General features: G+C 43.5%; 1 protein-coding gene across 2 annotated transcripts in view; it reads left to right on the top strand.

Moving 5' to 3' along the window:
- LOC127625690 (dynamin-1) overlaps positions 1 to 19,574 on the top strand; it is a 92,751-nt gene that overhangs the window by 3,867 nt on the left and 69,310 nt on the right. For both annotated transcript variants that reach the window (XM_052101028.1, XM_052101038.1), the window contains exons 2-9: positions 12,072 to 12,145; positions 14,385 to 14,534; positions 14,805 to 15,008; positions 15,176 to 15,274; positions 16,223 to 16,383; positions 16,494 to 16,636; positions 16,787 to 16,922; positions 17,657 to 17,724. In XM_052101028.1, coding sequence (XP_051956988.1) covers positions 12,072 to 12,145; positions 14,385 to 14,534; positions 14,805 to 15,008; positions 15,176 to 15,274; positions 16,223 to 16,383; positions 16,494 to 16,636; positions 16,787 to 16,922; positions 17,657 to 17,724 — 1,035 coding nt within the window. The remainder of the gene's footprint in view (positions 1 to 12,071; positions 12,146 to 14,384; positions 14,535 to 14,804; positions 15,009 to 15,175; positions 15,275 to 16,222; positions 16,384 to 16,493; positions 16,637 to 16,786; positions 16,923 to 17,656; positions 17,725 to 19,574) is intronic.

Here is a 19,574-nt window from a genome sequence, read left to right as displayed (position 1 = left end):
ATATCTAACGGCCAATTCTAGTGAGAGTACCTATAGTACTAAAACACCTCCAATTATAGACAGTTTGTCTCACTGTGGACAGATGAATATCTAACGGCCACTTCTAGTGAGAGTACCTTTAGTACTAAATCACCTCCATTTATAGACAGTTTGTCTCACTGTGGGCAGATGAATATTTAAACTCTTCCAGATAACTTTAACCCTTTCCAGCTCCATGCAAAGCAACAGTTTTTGATCGCATGTCTTCTGAGATCTTTTTCAGTCCATGTCAGCAGATGCTTCTTGTGAATGAGCAAACTCAAAATGTTTGAGTGCTTTTTATAAGTCAAAGTAGCTCTAACCCACACCTCGAATATCGTTTCATTAATTGGATGCCAGGTTTGCCAACTCCTGACTCTAGTTAGCTTTTGTTGACGTCATTAGACTAGGGGTACACATAATTTTACCAACCTACAATGAGAATGTTTGAATGATGTATTCAATTTGTGCAAGAACAACACAATAATGTGTGTGTTATTAGTTAAAACAGATTGTGTTCGTTCATTATTGTCACTTAGATGAAGATCAAACCAGATTTTAAGACACATTTAAAACTAAATGCAGGTAATTCCCAAGGGTTCACATACTTTTTCTTGACACTGTAGATTTGTAATATCGGCCATCACATCATTTAAAAATATTTATCTTCCACACATATCTACTCTACATTGGTGCATGCCTTTGTCATTTTCTGATCATAAATGCATGATGAAGGTCACAGTGTGCTGAGATTTGACACATCCGCCTCTGAATCTACTTCACTGAGCAGCACGACATCAGGCCTCATGTTTTCCTCTTAATATGTGTTGCATTGACTTCATTGTGAATTAAATGGTTTTAGTCTTAAAACACACAGTGAGTCGTAAGGGAATATTGTTTTTTGCAAATAATATTGTTTTCAGTGTTGCTGATTGAATTAGTTTCACCTGTTTTATCGTCCTGCACCAGGTGAAATCTTAGTGAGGAATGAGTTACAGTATGTACTGAAGTTTAATACTGAGGTAAGGAGGATGTTTAACTCACTAACACTACACATTAGCAATAGTAATAGTGATTTATGACTTGGAAAACAGATGCTGAACGCTTGCAGCTGGTCACAGGAAGCTAGTCGGCCATCCTTTCTTTTTCAGCTAGTTAAATCTGGAAGAATTAACTCATGAAGTCATTATCTTCTACACTTCCTGCATTTGTATCTCTGTTCAAGCATCAAGCAATTGTCCTGAGAGCACTCATTGTGTTCAAAATCTGGAATGCTTTGCAAATCCTGTAAATCTTGTGTTCTGGGTGATTACAAGTGAATTACTATACAGTTGCTAGGGTGTTGTGGGCAGTTTATATACAGTTGCTAGGGTGTTCTGGGTTGCCAGGGCATTGCTGTACAGTTGCCAGGCTGTTGCTATACAGTTGCTAGGGTATTCTGGGTGGTTGCCAGGGCGTTGCTATACAGTTGCAAGGGAGTTCTGAGTTGCCAGGCCATTGTTAAATAGTTGCTAGAGTGTTCTGGGTGGTTGCCAGGGCATTGCTATACAGGTGCTAGGGTGTTCTGGGTTGCCAGGGTGTTGGTATACAGTTGCAAAGGTTTTCTAGGTGGTTGCCAGGGTGTTGCTGTACAGTTGCTAGGGTATTCTGGGTGGTTGCCAGGGCGTTGCTATACAGTTGCAAGGGAGTTCTGAGTTGCCAGGCCATTGCTAAAGAGTTGCTAGGGTGTTCTGGGTGGTTGCCAGGGCATTGCTATACAGTTGCAAGGGGGTTCTGGGTTGCCAGGGTGTTGCTATACAGTTGCAAAGGTGTTTTGGGTGGTTGCCAGGGAATTGCTATACAGTTTCTAGGGTGTTCTGGGTTGCCGGTGTTTTGCTATACATTTGCAAAGGTGTTCTGGGTGGTTGCCAGGGCATTGCTATACAGTTGCTAGGGTATTCTGCATTGGCAGTGTGTTGCTATACAGTTGCTAAGGTGTTCTGGGTGGTTGCCAGGGTGTTGCTATACAGTTGCTAGGGTATTCTGTGTGGTTGACAGGCTGTTCCTATACAGTTGATAGGGTGATCTGGATCGTTGCCAGGGCATTGCTGTACAGTTGCTAGGGTGTTCTGGGTTGCTATGGTTTGCTGTACAGTTGGTAAGGTTTTCTGGGTGGTTGCCAGGCTTTTGCTTTACTGTTGCTAGGGTGTTCTGTGTTGCCAGGGAGTTGCTGTACAGTTGCCATGATGTTCTATGTGAACTTCCTTTAATGTAAGTCTATGGATTGTTTTCAGGTGAAAATGGTAAGTGTTATCTGCTAGTAAAGTAACAGCACACCTCTCCTCAACAAAACACATGATTTGAGGGATCATTCATGTCTGGAACAGGACCACTACATCAGACTGATACAGTTACAGATTATGAAGACATAAACTGAGTGACAGCTCACCGGAGATGGTTGAGTCACTGTGATAAAGCGCCACTGAGAGCTTCATCTTAATTTGTGAGCTGCAGCATGTAATGAGTTTCACTTCTGTGCTTGTTTGGCTTCTGAATATGCGTAAACATTTTCCGGCAAGCATTAATGAAGTCTTATGGAAGTTGACAGATGACTGTAGATGATTTACTCGCCTCTGCTTGAAGCGTGTCTGTGGAGATCGATGTGGATGTGGATTACTTTCAAATGATATGTTGAAAAGCCGTGGGGTCATACTCTGAAATGTGTTGTTTTATAAGTGTCAGTTTTAGAGATGTTTTAGTATGTAAGAGCTCGAAACGGCTTGTCAGAAACACATTCATCCAGGGATGAAGGAGTAATTTGAAGTGGATGCATTAAGTCAAAGTGTTGGTGAATTCTCATGTACAATAAAGCATAAAAGAAGAGAGTCGTATCATTGAGCAAACGTTGGCTCACTTTGTAATGACGGATTTGATCTGTATACAGTCAGTGTTCATGAATGAGGCCCATCAGGCATTTCAGAACCACGGACAGTTCCAGGAGAAATCTCAGGATATTTTTCCCAGGATTCGTTGACTGCAAGTCAATGCAGGAGATGCTTCAGCATGCAGAATAAAGTGCATTGAGTGCCTGTCTGCTGATATACGACATGTTTGCTACGATATAATTGTTTTTGAGTGAGCTATGTTTGAAGTCAGCTGTTCTATAAGACAAGTCAGGAAAATGTTGTGACATAACAATCATTTACAGCCCAACAGTTTTGTTTGTATGGTCTCTGCTAAAGCTAACTCCCTTTTGTAAAACCCAGTAGTGCTGGATAGCTCCGCCCATGACTGACATCACAGAACACATTTGTGCAAAACTCAATCTAGAGCATTTAAACACTTGACTTGGTTCAGGAAGTGTTTTTCCCATAAATTTTTTGTTCGGCGGCTGATTTTAGCTTATCGCGGCACATTCGGCCCATTTCGCGGCCAACGTACCGACCTGCTCGGTTCTCCTAATGGCTAGTCCACCCCTGATCAGCCCCAAAGTACGTTGGCCCATCGGGAAAATGCCCGATATGCCAGATTACCAGTCCATGGTTAAAAGTCAGCCTGAATAATCAATTACACTGGGTGTCTGGGTATCTCAGCGAGTATTGACGCCGACTATCACACCTGGAGTCGTGAGTTTGAAGCCAGGTCTCCTTAGCAACGAAATTGGCCGGTTGCTAGGGAGGGTAGAGTCACATGGGGTAACCTCCTCGTGGTGGTGATTAGTGGTTCTCTCAATGGGGTGTGTGGTGAGTTGTGTGTGGATCGTGGAGAGTAGCATGAGTCTCCACATGCTGTGAGTCTCCGCGGTGTCATGCACAACGAGTCACATGATCAGATGCGCGGATTGACGGTCTCAGATTGAGGCGAGTAACCGCGACACCACGAGGACCTTTATTTAGTGCATAACTTAACCTCCAGTGTGCTGTCTGTCTGCACTGGTCTCAGAACAGTTATAGGACAGCTATAGGATGCTCCCTTGCTCCCTATTTAGTGCATGACTTAACCTCCAGTGTGCTGTCTGTCTGCACTGGTCTCAGAACAGTTATAGGAGAGCTATAGGATGCACCCTTGCTCCCTATTTAGTGCATGACTTAACCTCCAGTGTGCTGTCTGTCTGCACTGGTCTCAGAACAGTTATAGAGAGCTATAGGATGCCCTTGCTCCCTATTTAGTGCATGACTTAACCTCCAGTGTGCTGTCTGTCTGCACTGGTCTCAGAACAGTTATAGGAGAGCTATAGGATGCACCCTTGCTCCCTATTTAGTGAATGACTTAACCTCCAGTGTGCTGTCTGTCTGCACTGGTCTCAGAACAGTTATAGGAGAGCTATAGGATGCACCCTTGCTCCCTATTTAGTGCATGACTTAACCTCCAGTGTGCTGTCTGTCTGCACTGGTCTCAGAACAGTTATAGGAGAGCTATAGGATGCTCCCTTGCTCCCTATTTAGTGAATGACTTAACCTCCAGTGTGCTGTCTGTCTGCACTGGTCTCAGAATAGTTATAGGAGAGCTATAGGATGCACCCTTGCTCCCTATTTAGTGCATGACTTAACCTCCAGTGTGCTGTCTGTCTGCACTGGTCTCAGAACAGTTATAGGAGAGCTATAGGATGCACCCTTGCTCCCTATTTAGTGCATGACTTAACCTCCAGTGTGCTGTCTGTCTGCACTGGTCTCAGAACAGTTATAGGAGAGCTATAGGATGCTCCCTTGCTCCCTATTTAGTGCATGACTTAACCTCCAGTGTGCTGTCTGTCTGCACTGGTCTCAGAACAGTTATAGGAGAGCTATAGGATGCTCCCTTGCTCCCTATTTAGTGAATGACTTAACCTCCAGTGTGCTGTCTGTCTGCACTGGTCTCAGAACAGTTATAGAGAGCTATAGGATGCACCCTTGCTCCCTATTTAGTGAATGACTTAACCTCCAGTGTGCTGTCTGTCTGCACTGGTCTCAGAACAGTTATAGGAGAGCTATAGGATGCTCCCTTGCTCCCTATTTAGTGCATGACTTAACCTCCAGTGTGCTGTCTGTCTGCACTGGTCTCAGAACAGTTATAGAGAGCTATAGGATGCTCCCTTGCTCCCTATTTAGTGCATGACTTAACCTCCAGTGTGCTGTCTGTCTGCACTGGTCTCAGAACAGTTATAGGAGAGCTATAGGATGCTCCCTTGCTCCCTATTTAGTGCATGACTTAACCTCCAGTGTGCTGTCTGTCTGCACTGGTCTCAGAACAGTTATAGAGAGCTATAGGATGCTCCCTTGCTCCCTATTTAGTGCATGACTTAACCTCCAGTGTGCTGTCTGTCTGCACTGGTCTCAGAACAGTTATAGAGAGCTATAGGATGCTCCCTTGCTCCCTATTTAGTGCATGACTTAACCTCCAGTGTGCTGTCTGTCTGCACTGGTCTCAGAACAGTTATAGAGAGCTATAGGATGCTCCCTTGCTCCCTATTTAGTGCACGACTTAACCTCCAGTGTGCTGTCTGTCTGCACTGGTCTCAGAACAGTTATAGGAGATCTATAGGATGCACCCTTGCTCCCTATTTAGTGCACGACTTAACCTCCAGTGTGCTGTCTGTCTGCACTGTTCTCAGAACAGTTATAGAGAGCTATAGGATGCCCTTGCTCCCTATTTAGTGCACTGACTTAACCTCCAGTGTGCTGTCTGTCTGCACTGGTCTCAGAACAGTTATAGAGAGCTATAGGATGCACCCTTGCTCCCTATTTAGTGAATGACTTAACCTCCAGTGTGCTGTCTGTCTGCACTGGTCTCAGAACAGTTATAGGAGAGCTATAGGATGCACCCTTGCTCCCTATTTAGTGCATGACTTAACCTCCAGTGTGCTGTCTGTCTGCACTGGTCTCAGAACAGTTATAGGAGAGCTATAGGATGCTCCCTTGCTCCCTATTTAGTGCATGACTTAACCTCCAGTGTGCTGTCTGTCTGCACTGGTCTCAGAACAGTTATAGGAGAGCTATAGGATGCTCCCTTGCTCCCTATTTAGTGAATGACTTAACCTCCAGTGTGCTGTCTGTCTGCACTGGTCTCAGAACAGTTATAGAGAGCTATAGGATGCACCCTTGCTCCCTATTTAGTGAATGACTTAACCTCCAGTGTGCTGTCTGTCTGCACTGGTCTCAGAACAGTTATAGAGAGCTATAGGATGCTCCCCTGCTCCCTATTTAGTGCACGACTTAACCTCCAGTGTGCTGTCTGTCTGCACTGGTCTCAGAACAGTTATAGAGAGCTATAGGATGCTCCCCTGCTCCCTATTTAGTGCACGACTTAACCTCCAGTGTGCTGTCTGTCTGCACTGGTCTCAGAACAGTTATAGAGAGCTATAGGATGCTCCCCTGCTTCCTATTTAGTGCACGACTTAACCTCCAGTGTGCTGTCTGTCTGCACTGGTCTCAGAACAGTTATAGAGAGCTATAGGATGCTCCCTTGCTCCCTATTTAGTGCACGACTTAACCACCAGTGTGCTGTCTGTCTGCACTGGTCTCAGAACAGTTATAGAGAGCTATAGGATGCACCCTTGCTCCCTATTTAGTGAATGACTTAACCTCCAGTGTGCTGTCTGTCTGCACTGGTCTCAGAACAGTTATAGGAGATCTATAGGATGCTCCCTTGCTCCCTATTTAGTGCATGACTTAACCTCCAGTGTGCTGTCTGTCTGCACTGGTCTCAGAACAGTTATAGGAGAGATATAGGATGCTCCCTTGCTCCCTATTTAGTGCATGACTTAACCTCCAGTGTGCTGTCTGTCTGCACTGGTCTCAGAACAGTTATAGGAGAGCTATAGGATGCTCCCTTGCTCCCTATTTAGTGCATGACTTAACCTCCAGTGTGCTGTCTGTCTGCACTGGTCTCAGAACAGTTATAGGAGATCTATAGGATGCTCCCTTGCTCCCTATTTAGTGCATGACTTAACCTCCAGTGTGCTGTCTGTCTGCACTGGTCTCAGAACAGTTATAGGAGAGCTATAGGATGCTCACTTGCTCCCTATTTAGTGCATGACTTAACCTCCAGTGTGCTGTCTGTCTGCACTGGTCTCAGAACAGTTATAGAGAGCTATAGGATGCTCCCTTGCTCCCTATTTAGTGAATGACTTAACCTCCAGTGTGCGGTCTGTCTGCACTGGTCTCAGAACAGTTATAGGAGATCTATAGGATGCTCCCTTGCTCCCTATTTAGTGCATGACTTAACCTCCAGTGTGCTGTCTGTCTGCACTGGTCTCAGAACAGTTATAGGAGAGATATAGGATGCTCCCTTGCTCCCTATTTAGTGCATGACTTAACCTCCAGTGTGCTGTCTGTCTGCACTGGTCTCAGAACAGTTATAGGAGAGCTATAGGATGCTCCCTTGCTCCCTATTTAGTGCATGACTTAACCTCCAGTGTGCTGTCTGTCTGCACTGGTCTCAGAACAGTTATAGGAGAGCTATAGGATGCTCCCTTGCTCCCTATTTAGTGCATGACTTAACCTCCAGTGTGCTGTCTGTCTGCACTGGTCTCAGAACAGTTATAGGAGAGCTATAGGATGCTCACTTGCTCCCTATTTAGTGCATGACTTAAACTCCAGTGTGCTGTCTGTCTGCACTGGTCTCAGAACAGTTATAGGAGAGATATAGGATGCTCCCTTGCTCCCTATTTAGTGCATGACTTAACCTCCAGTGTGCTGTCTGTCTGCACTGGTCTCAGAACAGTTATAGGAGAGCTATTGTGGTGAGAGTTGGCACAGGCAAAGATCTAGTTCTCAAAATATGTTTATTTTATGTTTATTGTTCTGAGGTGTATTATGTTGCTGTTCTGCTACAGTCCGTTATGCACCATTGTCTGATTGTCACATGTCTCTGGTGCTGGTAGTCTTGTGGTTGTGAATCTGTGCCGGGCTTAACGAGATTATGTCTAATCTGATGGTCCTGGGTTCATGCGCTCACTTGGTGCTGCTTTAATCTAAAGCTCGGCAACAACACACCGTTTCATTCGTCCATTCTCGTGGTGCATCACCTGTCCTGATATACATCATATTTCAACCAGTGTTGGTGAAGCTACCTGTTAACTACAGGCAACATAGTTCAACAGGATAGTAGTGAGATGCACCGCAAGCTGTTGTCTAAAAGATGCTAACTACATGGAATCTGTTTAAGGAAGAATTTTCAATAATATATTTGATTGGAAATGATAATCAGTTGATCATTAATTTGCAAAAAAATAACGAAGATCTTTATTGGGGCGACATTAGAAAAATAACACAAACTGAATCCATAAATCATTTAATTTAACTCATAAAGAGCGTACATAAATGTACACAAAATGCATCTAAAAGCATCTTATACTAAATTAAAAATTGGACATGAATTAAAAAATCGTGAAAAACAGCAACAAATGTGTATTTTATTATGGTTCAAGTGAATCTGTGAATCATTTGTATGAAATGGTTCATTTACTTGAACTGTCCGAATGAACCGAATCACTAAAATGACTCAGATTTCCCGATGGTACTTGTAAGTGAATCGTTCATTTCAAGTGGTTCGTTTCCTTGAACTGTCCGAATGAACCGATTCACTAAAATGACTCATATTTCCCAATGCTACTTGTAAGTGAATCGTTCATTTCAAGTGGTTCGTTTCCTTGAACTGTCCGAATGAACCGATTCACTAAAATGACTCATATTTCCCGATGCTACTTGTAAGTGAATCGTTCATTTCAACTAGTTTGTTTCCTTGAACACCTCCAATCTTATTTAATTAAATGGATGCCAGTTGTGTTGTTAGTTTAAGCACATTGTGTTTGTCTATACTTGTGACTTTGATTAAGATGAGATCACATTTTATGACCAATTAATGCAGAAAACCAGCTAAATCCAAAGGGTTCACATACTTTTATTGCCACACTATCTAACTGTCTGTCTGTCTGTCTGTCTGTCTGTCTGTCTGTTTTCCTCATTACACACACATAATGTATTCTGTGACTGTTTTGTCTGTCCTGATGAATCATGGTTGCCGCCTGTTTCTTTTCTTCTGGCAATATCTCTCTCTCTCTCTCTCTCTCTGTTTGTTGTCACGTGTGAATGTAGTGTGTGTGTGTGTGTGTGCGTGTGAAAGAGCCGCTGACTCTGCATGCAGTGGGGAAGGAGGCGGAGCTTTAGGATTAGATTGAGTGGGTGGGTCTAATCTTCCTGTCCATCATTCCAGCTGCCTGCAGACACTGGGGGATGGGGCGAGAGAAAGACAGAGAGAAAGACAGTTATATCTCTTTGTTTCCCTCAATCTCTGCAGGCGAAAGTGTTGGTGAAACACTGTGTGCTGGTGTTTGTGTTGGTGTTCAGTTGTTATTATGGTATGTTTGTGAGCAGTAGGGATGAGATGGGGGATCTCATGAAGAAATGCACTGTGATAATGTCAAGAAAACATCTTTCTATTGACGTGTGCACACAGCATGATGCGACTACCACCATGCTTCACCGTTGGGATGGTATCGTACAGGTAATGAGCGTTGCCTGGTTTCCTCCAGACATGACGCTTGCCATTCAGGCCAAAGAGTTCAATCTTGTTTGTTACTGTCTGAGCGTCCTTTAGGTGCTTTATTATGTGTCTTGCACTGAGGAGAGGCGTCCGTCTGGACACTCTGCCATAAAGCCCAGATCGGTGGAGTGTTGCAGTGATGGTCGTCCTTCTGGAAGTTTCTCCCGTCTCCACTCATGATCTCAGGAGCTCAACCAGAGTGACCATCATCTTCACGGTCACCTCCCTTACCAAGGCCCTTCTCCCACGATTGCTCAGTTTGGCCAGGCGGCCAGATCCAGGAAGAGTCCTGGTTGTCCCAAACGTCTTCCATTGAAGAATTATGGAGGTCACTGTGCTCTTGGGACCTTTCAATGCACCCAAAAGTTTTTTTTAGCCGTCTGCAGATCTGTGAGTTGACCCCACTCAAGGATGATCCAGAGAACTGGGATGCACCCGAGCTCAATTTTAAGATAACCCCAGCGAGCAGGCGGAGATCAGTCAGGTGCATCTCAGTTCAACCAGCAGCCTACTTTTGACCTTAATCTTGTATATCTTGTATAATGTCTACAGGTGCGAACGGGGTAGCACGGGGCAATACGTACACATTTAACTGAACAACTCAAGGCACGTTGACCACAATAACGTTGTTATCATGCTCTTGAATGACATCAACCATTGCATTGACCTAAAACATAAGTGGACCTTGCAAATCTTTCAGCTTGTTCTTCAGACATTTATCTTTAAATATAATAAGTAGCAGCTTTATACAAAGTCACCCACATTTAGTTTTTGACCATTGAAAATGGGTCAAATTCAACAATTTGCACATGAAGCCATATTGATAGCCCAATTACTCTGGAAATGACCCATATAGGGCCTTATAAATGAAGACACCAAAATAACAGTTTGTGCTGAACCAGAATCTAAAAGGAAACTGAAATATCTTTAATACTTCTGGAGTTATAGGCACACCAACTTTGGAAAAAGAACACGAAAAGTGTTTTTTCCCATTTTTGGACTCTCGCCATTGGGATGTAATGCGACAAGAGGTGCTGAAGTCGACTGATTTTAGTAATAGATCTCCAAATCTCTGTGGAAAAATTAAATAATGATGCTGTCACCTTTCTGAGGTTATTTTTTAGACCTGTAGTTTGGCTCCAAAACCATAGGCGAAAATGGCCATTTTGACCCCACTGTACAAAATAATATATTACTCAGTGAATATTCATCCAGGACATTTCATATTTTGTCTTTCATCTTCATTTATGTATTTCTTTCACCAGATACAAAAATGATTCAACCTTATGTTCACTCCATATGTCACGTGTTATGTACAGGGGTGTAGACCCCCCCCCAATAACCAAAACAAGCAAGTACAACCCAACGTTTATACCATGATCAATGGAAACATGTAAATGCATCATGCTGCAACCCCCCAATGTTCAGTCCAAATATACACCCTTGGTTATGTCTATAAAGGGACCCTGCAGTTAAAGCCATCTGTCCAGATCATCTCACAGTGACAGTGAAGATCCTGGAGGATGATTTGCATTTTACTGAGTGAAACTAGACTGTTACTTTGATTGAATACAACATGTTTACTTTTCAACAGTCCTAATTATAATTATAGTCCTAATGTTGTTCTGTCTGATTTACCAAACTCGAGTCATCCCTGATGAGGTTTGTGAGCGGTTAGGATGTTTTGATGTATTGTTGTGAGGTCTCTTGGGCCATCTGGGGTCAGTTCAAGATTTTTGTGAGGTTTCAAAATATTTTTGGGATCACAGATTACAGTGTGATCAGTGTAGTCCGATTCCTGAACGAATGACTCTTATGAACCGGTTCTTTTGAATCTATAGCTTGAAACACACAGAGTGACCAGTGTAGTCTGATTCCTGAACGAACAACTCTTATGAACCGGTTCTTTTGAATCTACAGCTTCAAACACACAGCGTGACCAGTGTAGTCTGATTCCTGAACGAACGACTCTTATGAAACCGGTTCTTTTGAATCTACAGCTTCAAACACACAGCGTGACCAGTGTAGTCTGATTCCTGAACGAACAACTCTTATGAACCGGTTCTTTTGAATCTATAGCTTGAAACACACAGAGTGACCAGTGTAGTCTGATTCCTGAATGAATGACTCTTATGAACCGGTTCTTTTGAATCTACAGCTTGAAACACACAGCGTGACCAGTGTAGTCCGATTCCTGAACGAATGACTCTTATGAACCGGTTCTTTTGAATCTACAGAGTGACCAGTGTAGTCCGATTCCTGAACGAATGACTCTTATGAACCGGTTCTTTTGAATCTACAGAGTGACCAGTGTAGTCCGATTCCTGAACGAATGACTCTTATGAACCGGTTCTTTTGAATCTACAGGGTAAAATAAGAGCTTATTTAATATTTAATCAGCAGTAGAATGAGTTGCACTGATCCAGTCATGCATGTCTTGTGCTGTCTCTAACATTCTTGAGTTCCTCTGTTTAATCATCTCTCACTGTGTGTGTGTGTGTGTGTGTGTGTGTGTGTGTGTGTGTGTGTGTGTGTGTGTGTGTGTTGCTCAGGGACTTCCTGCCGCGTGGATCTGGGATCGTCACCCGTCGTCCCCTGGTCCTGCAGCTCATCAACTCCCCCACAGGTGAGCCGGTCGCCAGGTGACATCGGTCATCAGGTGTTTCATACATGTCAGATTGTTTATTAGCAAAATAAGAGTCAATTATTTAGCTTGTTAAACGTTCAGAATAGTTCACCAACAAATGAAAATTCTGTCAACATTTACTCACCCTCATGTTGTTCCAAACCGTATGAGTTTCTTCTGTGAAACACAAAAGATGATGTTTAGCAGAATGTTCACGTTGCTCTTTTCCTTACATTGGAATCATTCAGTGACTAGGGCCTGCCATGCTCCAAAAAGCACAAAAACACCATTTAAGCACCATTAAAATGTAATAAAGTTATTCCATACGACTTGTGCACTATATTTCAAGTCTTCTGAAGTCATATGATCACTATTGAGGAAGTTAGGCAGTATGAAAACAGGCGAGAACAATAACAGATGGCAGTGATGAGGGCAGTGCATACTGGGTAATGTAGTCCAGTGGAAACATTTCAAAATAAGAGTCCTAGGAAACACAAGGGAGACTGTGACAGTGTCTCAGACACGGCTATCATTTGACTCCAGAAGACTTGGAATATACCAAAAATATTTCAAAATCTGTGATTACAAAATCTGTGATTATAATTTGTAATTGACTGACAGCACTCATTTTTAGCTTTTAATGACTATGTTCAACACTGCCATCTAGTGGCGCGTCCAGTGCCGGACATTTCAGCTGTAACTATATTTAAAAAACTATAGTTTTAAAGCACATATTTTGAGCTTTTAGTTTTTCTGAATGTGTTTTTAAGGATTTCCTGTTTCAGTGGCGTACCCAAAATTAAAGGCTTATGAGTGTTGGTGGCGTAGTGGGCTAAAGCACAGAAATGGTAATCAGGAGGTTGCTGATTCGATCCCCACAGTCACCACCATTGTGTCCTTGAGTAAGACACTTAACTCCAGGTTGCTCCGGGGGGATTGTCCCAGTAATAAGTGCTCTGTATAATACATTGGTACTCAGAAGGTTGCTGATTCGATCCCCACAGTCACCACCATTGTGTCCTTGAGTAAGGCACTTAACTCCAGGTTGCTCCGGGGGGATTGTCCCTGTAATAAGTGCTCTGTATAATACATTGGTACTCAGAAGGTTGCTGGTTTGATCCCCACAGTCACCACCATTGTGTCCTTGAGTAAGACACTTAACTCCAGGTTGCTCCGGGGGGATTGTCCCAGTAATAAGTGCTCTGTATAATACATTGGTACTCAGAAGGTTGCTGGTTTGATCCCCACAGTCACCACCATTGTGTCCTTGAGTAAGACACTTAACTCCAGGTTGCTCCGGGGGGATTGTCCCTGTAATAAGTGCTCTGTATAATACATTGGTACTCAGAAGGTTGCTGGTTTGATCCCCACAGTCACCACCATTGTGTCCTTGAGTAAGACACTTAACTCCAGGTTGTTCCGGGGGGATTGTCCCTGTAATAAGTGCACTGTATAATACATTGGTACTCAGAAGGTTGCTGGTTAGATCCCCACAGTCACCACCATTGTGTCCTTGAGTAAGACACTTAACTCCAGGTTGCTCCGGGGGGATTGTCCCTGTAATAAGTGCTCTGTAAGTCCCTTTGGATAAAAGCATCTGCCAAATGTAGAAATGTAAATGTAAATATAGATTATGATATATTCGGAGACTCTCAGCCTTAGAAACTGCTGAAAAATCACACAGAAACTTGAGCCAAAAATGTAATTTTTTCCTTCTTTTTCTGATTTGTCATTTTATATCTCTGGGTGTTATTAAAATGGCTCTGAAAAACTGATTTTGTTTTGTTCCCGATCATGTCTTCTGTATCTGAGGATAATGTTGTGTTGATACGACAAAGCAATCAAAAGTTACAACATTACAAATATAATTAATCATAGTGTCCAAAAACATCTCCAAACAAATAAAAGATAATAATTGTACATAAGAACTAATTACACATGCAAACACAACAATGACTAAAGGTTTGCATAGCATGCACACATGATTTTAGTCATGAGATTTCACAGAGTGAGTTTCATTCTGTGCCATTTGAGTCATCATTGAGTCTGTGTCATGTATTTGGCGCCATCTCCTGGTGGTCATATGTAACATTGTGCTTCATGTGGATTATCTAATGATCTATACATCTGATTATCTTGTGTGTGGACTCCATTGAAAGATAATCACAGACTAAATAATGCTGTTTATGTGGTCTATAAGGTGCTGTTTGTTGTAACGTCTATCCCTGTTTCCTGTCAGAATATGCCGAGTTTCTTCACTGTAAGGGAAAGAAGTTCACAGATTTCGATGAGGTTCGTCAGGAAATCGAGGCGGAGACGGACCGTGTGACGGGGCAAAACAAAGGCATCTCGTCGGTGCCAATCAACCTGCGCGTCTTCTCGCCAAACGGTGATTAATAAGCATTAATAAAATCACGAATCATGTGTGACGCCTGACACTGCATTTCTTATATTTAATTTTATTGGTGATATGTTCACAAATGTTTAAAATGATCTGTATGTGGCTCATTGTACCTATCGCGTCAGTTTCCTGGTGAAATGGCCACTAGAGGCGCTACAACAACAATGACTTTTATTCACGCAAGTCACGAGTGAAACTACTGAACTTATTATCAGTTAATAAACACTTACTTTTCGTATGTTTGTTTTCCTCCGGCAGTGTTGAATCTGACTTTGGTGGATCTGCCGGGAATGACTAAAGTTCCCGTGGGCGACCAGCCCGCCGACATCGAGCATCAGATCAGAGATATGCTCATGCAGTTTGTGACTAAAGATAACTGTCTGCTGCTCGCCGTGTCGCCCGCGAACTCTGATCTCGCCAACTCTGATGCGCTGAAGATCGCCAAAGAGGTCGACCCTCAGGGTGTGTCATAAATATTTGCTTCGTTTGATCTTAAAGGTGCACTGAACAATGACGTCCAATCAATGATGTAATCAGATTGTTGCGCTCTATATGATGTATTTTATCTCAGTGACCGTCCTGTTATCAGACACTCATGTGTGTTCATATGTGTTTGTGTGTGCGTGTAGGTCAGCGTACTATCGGTGTGATCACAAAGCTGGATCTGATGGATGAAGGAACTGATGCTCGCGACATCCTGGAAAACAAACTACTGCCGCTGCGGAGAGGTGCGATCGGCGTTATATTCAACTCATACACTGAATTCTGTCATCTTTCACTCCCCTATCACCGCTGGAGTCGTGAGTTTGAATCCAGGCGTGAATCCAGGGTCGTGAGTGACACCAGTCAGGTCTCCTTAGCAACCAAATTGGCCCGGTTGCTAGGGAGGGTAGAGTCACATGGGGTAACCTCCTCGTGGTCACTATAATGTGGTTCTCGCTCTCGGTGGGGCGTGTGGTGAGTTGCACGCGGATGCTGCGGAGAATAGCATGAAGCCTCCACATGCGCTACGTCTCCTTAGCAACCAAATTGGCCGGTTGTTAGGTAGGGTAGAGTGTGTGTGTGTGTGTGTGTGTGTGTGTGTGTGTGTGTGTGTGTGTGTTACTTTGAGGATGTTTTAGAGTCTCACCGTGTAATTTCTGACAGTTTTTTCTGCATTGTGGCTGATTTATTGATTGTATTTGACAGATAAAAAAAAACAGTTGGAAAGGATGTTTGAGGATATCATATCTGGGATGGTAGTATGTGCCAATATCTCTCTCTGTTTCCCTCTAGTGGAAAACCATTGCAGTGGGTAAGGGGAAAAAAAGAGCGAGAACCAGAGAAAAAACAAAACAATATCTTGATTTCATAGACACGTGTGGAAAAAACATTTCTTCACTCAGTAGTAAAGTATATTTATGGGAAACTCCAGGGTCCCGAGGGCTGATGAACCATTTTTCCACTCGGGTTCTCGTCCACACGTCAGGTTTCCCCATCAAGTGCGTCTTTACCCTTCCTGTGCTGCGTTCTGCAAAACCACAAGTGTGCTTTAGAAGGATCCGTGCTTTCAAACGCTTGAGAGTGTTTTATTTTTACCTTTCTGTCTGTTCAAAGGACCAAAAAAATGGTGTTGGTATACTCGTAGGAAAGAAATCACAAATGCCTTAAATTGTGTGGTGTGTAAATGACTGCAGGTTACATTGGTGTGGTGAACCGCAGTCAGAAAGATATCGATGGGAAGAAAGATATTAACGCTGCGATGGCGGCAGAGAGGAAGTTCTTCTTGTCTCATCCCAGTTACAGACACCTGGCCGATCGCATGGGAACACCGTACCTGCAGAAAGTCCTCAACCAGGTGAGATGATGTATAGAGCAACTCAAATATTTGTTCAGCCAGAAACATAATTTACACAGACATACCAACTCTTGATCTCTCTCTGTCTCTCTGTCGCCCCACGTCCTCAGCAACTGACCAATCACATCCGCGACACGCTGCCCGGTCTGCGAGCTAAACTGCAGAATCAGCTGCTGTCCATCGAGAAGGAAGTGGAGGAATACAAGAACTTCCGTCCAGACGATCCGTCCCGGAAGACCAAAGCCCTTCTGCAGTCAGTCACACAAATTCACGTTGCCCACCCGTCAACTTCAGATTAAAGATTCAGATTCACATTCTGAGTCAAGTTTCAAAACGAGATCCTCATTGTAATTGTGTCAATAATGCAGATATTGAATGTTTATGTTACTGTTGTTGTGTTCAGGATGGTGCAGCAGTTCTCTGTGGACTTTGACAAGCGGATCGAAGGTTCTGGAGATCAGATCGACACGTATGAACTGTCAGGAGGAGCCAGAATCAACCGCATCTTCCATGAACGATTCCCATTCGAGCTGGTGAAGGTGTGTGAGGGTGCACACACACACACACACACACACACACTCACACACACACACACACACACACACACACACACACACACACACACACACACACACACACACACACACACTACACACACACACACACACACACACACACACACACACACACACACACACACAGATACACACACACACACACACACACTCATGTTGTGTTTCCATGTTTTATGGGGACTTTCCATAGACATAATGGTTTTTATACTGTACAAACTTTATATTCTATCCCCTAAACCTAACCCTACCCCTAAACCTAACCCTCACAGAAAACTTTCTGCATTTTTACATTTTCAAAAAACATAATTTAGTATGATTTATAAGCTGTTTTCCTCATGGGGACTGACTCAAACACACTCACACACACACACACACAGTCACACCCATGCACACACACACATATATACACACACACACACACACACACTCACAAACACACACACACACACACACAGTCACACCCATGCACACACACACATATATATACACACACACACTCACACACACACACACATACACACACCGACATACACACACACACACACATACACACACACACACACACACACACACACACACACACACATTCATTCTTTAATTTGATTTTGGTGTGAAACATGAGCCGGACATGTTCTTGACAGGTTTGGTGTGATCCTGGAGTGTGTTCTGTAACGTTCTGGTATTTTCTGTCTGTTCAGATGGAGTTTAATGAGAAGGAGCTGCGTAAGGAGATCAGTTACGCCATCAAGAACATTCACGGCATCAGGCACGTATGATCTCGTGTGTAAAGTGTCCTGTCGTCTGTCTGACCTCGTTTAACACGATCTGTGACTGCGCCCGTCCGAACTCTTCTGTCCATCTTTAGGATTTTCATCATATTTTTGTTCTGCACGTAACATAAATAATATTTAAAGGAACAGTTCACCCCAAAATGACAATTCGCTCATCGTTTACTGTTCCAAACCTGTATGACTTTCTTCAATGTAACACAAATGATGTTAAGCAGCATTAAAGTCTCAGTCACCATTCACTTCCACTATATGGAAAACAGATGCAATGAAAGTGAATGGTGACTGAGACTAACATTCTGTCTAGCACCTCCTTTTAAGTTCCACTGAAGAAAGACAGACATATAAGTTTTATAAAATATGAGGGTGAGTAAATTAGGGATGGAGCGATCCGATACCTGGATAATATGCATTTAGAACGGCACCGGAGGAGCATTTGACCTGAATCTGAAAAAGAAGTGAATTAAATGACTGTGAACTAGCCCACAAACACACACATACAGGACGTCCTGGAGACATCAGCATGTCAAAATAAAAGTGTGAGGAGTTAAAAGTTAAAAGTTACACGATTGAGATATATTACTGTTGTATTTTTATCATTATTATTTGTCTGTCTGTCTGCACTGATCTCAGAACAGTTATAGGAGAGCTATAGGATGCTCCCTCGCTCCCTATTTAGTGCATGACTTAACATCCAGTGTGCTGTCTGTCTGCACTGGTCTCAGAACAGTTAAAGGAGAGCTATAGGATGCTCCCTTGCTCTCTATTTAGTGCATGACTTAACCTCAAGTGTGCTGTCTGTCTGCACTGGTCTCAGAACAGTTATAGGAGAGATATAGGATGCTCCCTTGCTCCCTATTTAGTGCATGACTTAACCTCCAGTGTGCTGTCTGTCTGCACTGGTCTCAGAACAGTTATAGGAGAGCTATAGGATGCTCCCTTGCTCCCTATTTAGTGCATGACTTAACCTCCAGTGTGCTGTCTGTCTGCACTGGTCTCACAACAGATATAGGAGAGCTATAGGATGCTCCCTTGCTCCCTATTTAGTGCATGACTTAACCTCCAGTGTGCTGTCTGTCTGCACTGGTCTCAGAACAGTTATAGGAGAGCTATAGGATGCTCCCTTGCTCCCTATTTAGTGCATGACTTAACCTCCAGTGTGCTGTCTGTCTGCACTGGTCTCAGAACAGTTATAGGAGATCTATAGGATGCTCCCTTGCTCCCTATTTAGTGCATGACTTAACCTCCAGTGTGCTGTCTGTCTGCACTGGTCTCAGAACAGTTATAGGAGAGCTATAGGATGCTCCCTTGCTCCCTATTTAGTGCATGACTTAACCTCCAGTGTGCTGTCTGTCTGCACTGGTCTCACAACAGATATAGGAGAGCTATAGGATGCTCCCTTGCTCCCTATTTAGTGCATGACTTAACCTCCAGTGTGCTGTCTGTCTGCACTGGTCTCAGAACAGTTATAGGAGAGCTATAGGATGCTCCCTTGCTCCCTATTTAGTGCATGACTTAACCTCCAGTGTGCTGTCTGTCTGCACTGGTCTCAGAACAGTTATAGGAGAGCTATAGGATGCTCCCTTGCTCCCTATTTAGTGCATGACTTAACCTCCAGTGTGCTGTCTGTCTGCACTGGTCTCAGAACAGTTATAGGAGAGCTATAGGATGCTCCCTTGCTCCCTATTTAGTGCATGACTTAACCTCCAGTGTGCTGTCTGTCTGCACTGGTCTCAGAACAGTTATAGGAGAGCTATAGGATGCTCCCTTGCTCCCTATTTAGTGCATGACTTAACCTCCAGTGTGCTGTCTGTCTGCACTGGTCTCA

This window comes from Xyrauchen texanus, chromosome 3 (genome assembly GCF_025860055.1).
Source record: "Xyrauchen texanus isolate HMW12.3.18 chromosome 3, RBS_HiC_50CHRs, whole genome shotgun sequence".
NCBI classification, from domain to species: Eukaryota; Metazoa; Chordata; class Actinopteri; order Cypriniformes; family Catostomidae; genus Xyrauchen; species Xyrauchen texanus.
The sequence above is the reverse complement of the archived record's forward strand: the minus strand, read 5'-3'. Positions and strand labels throughout refer to the sequence as shown.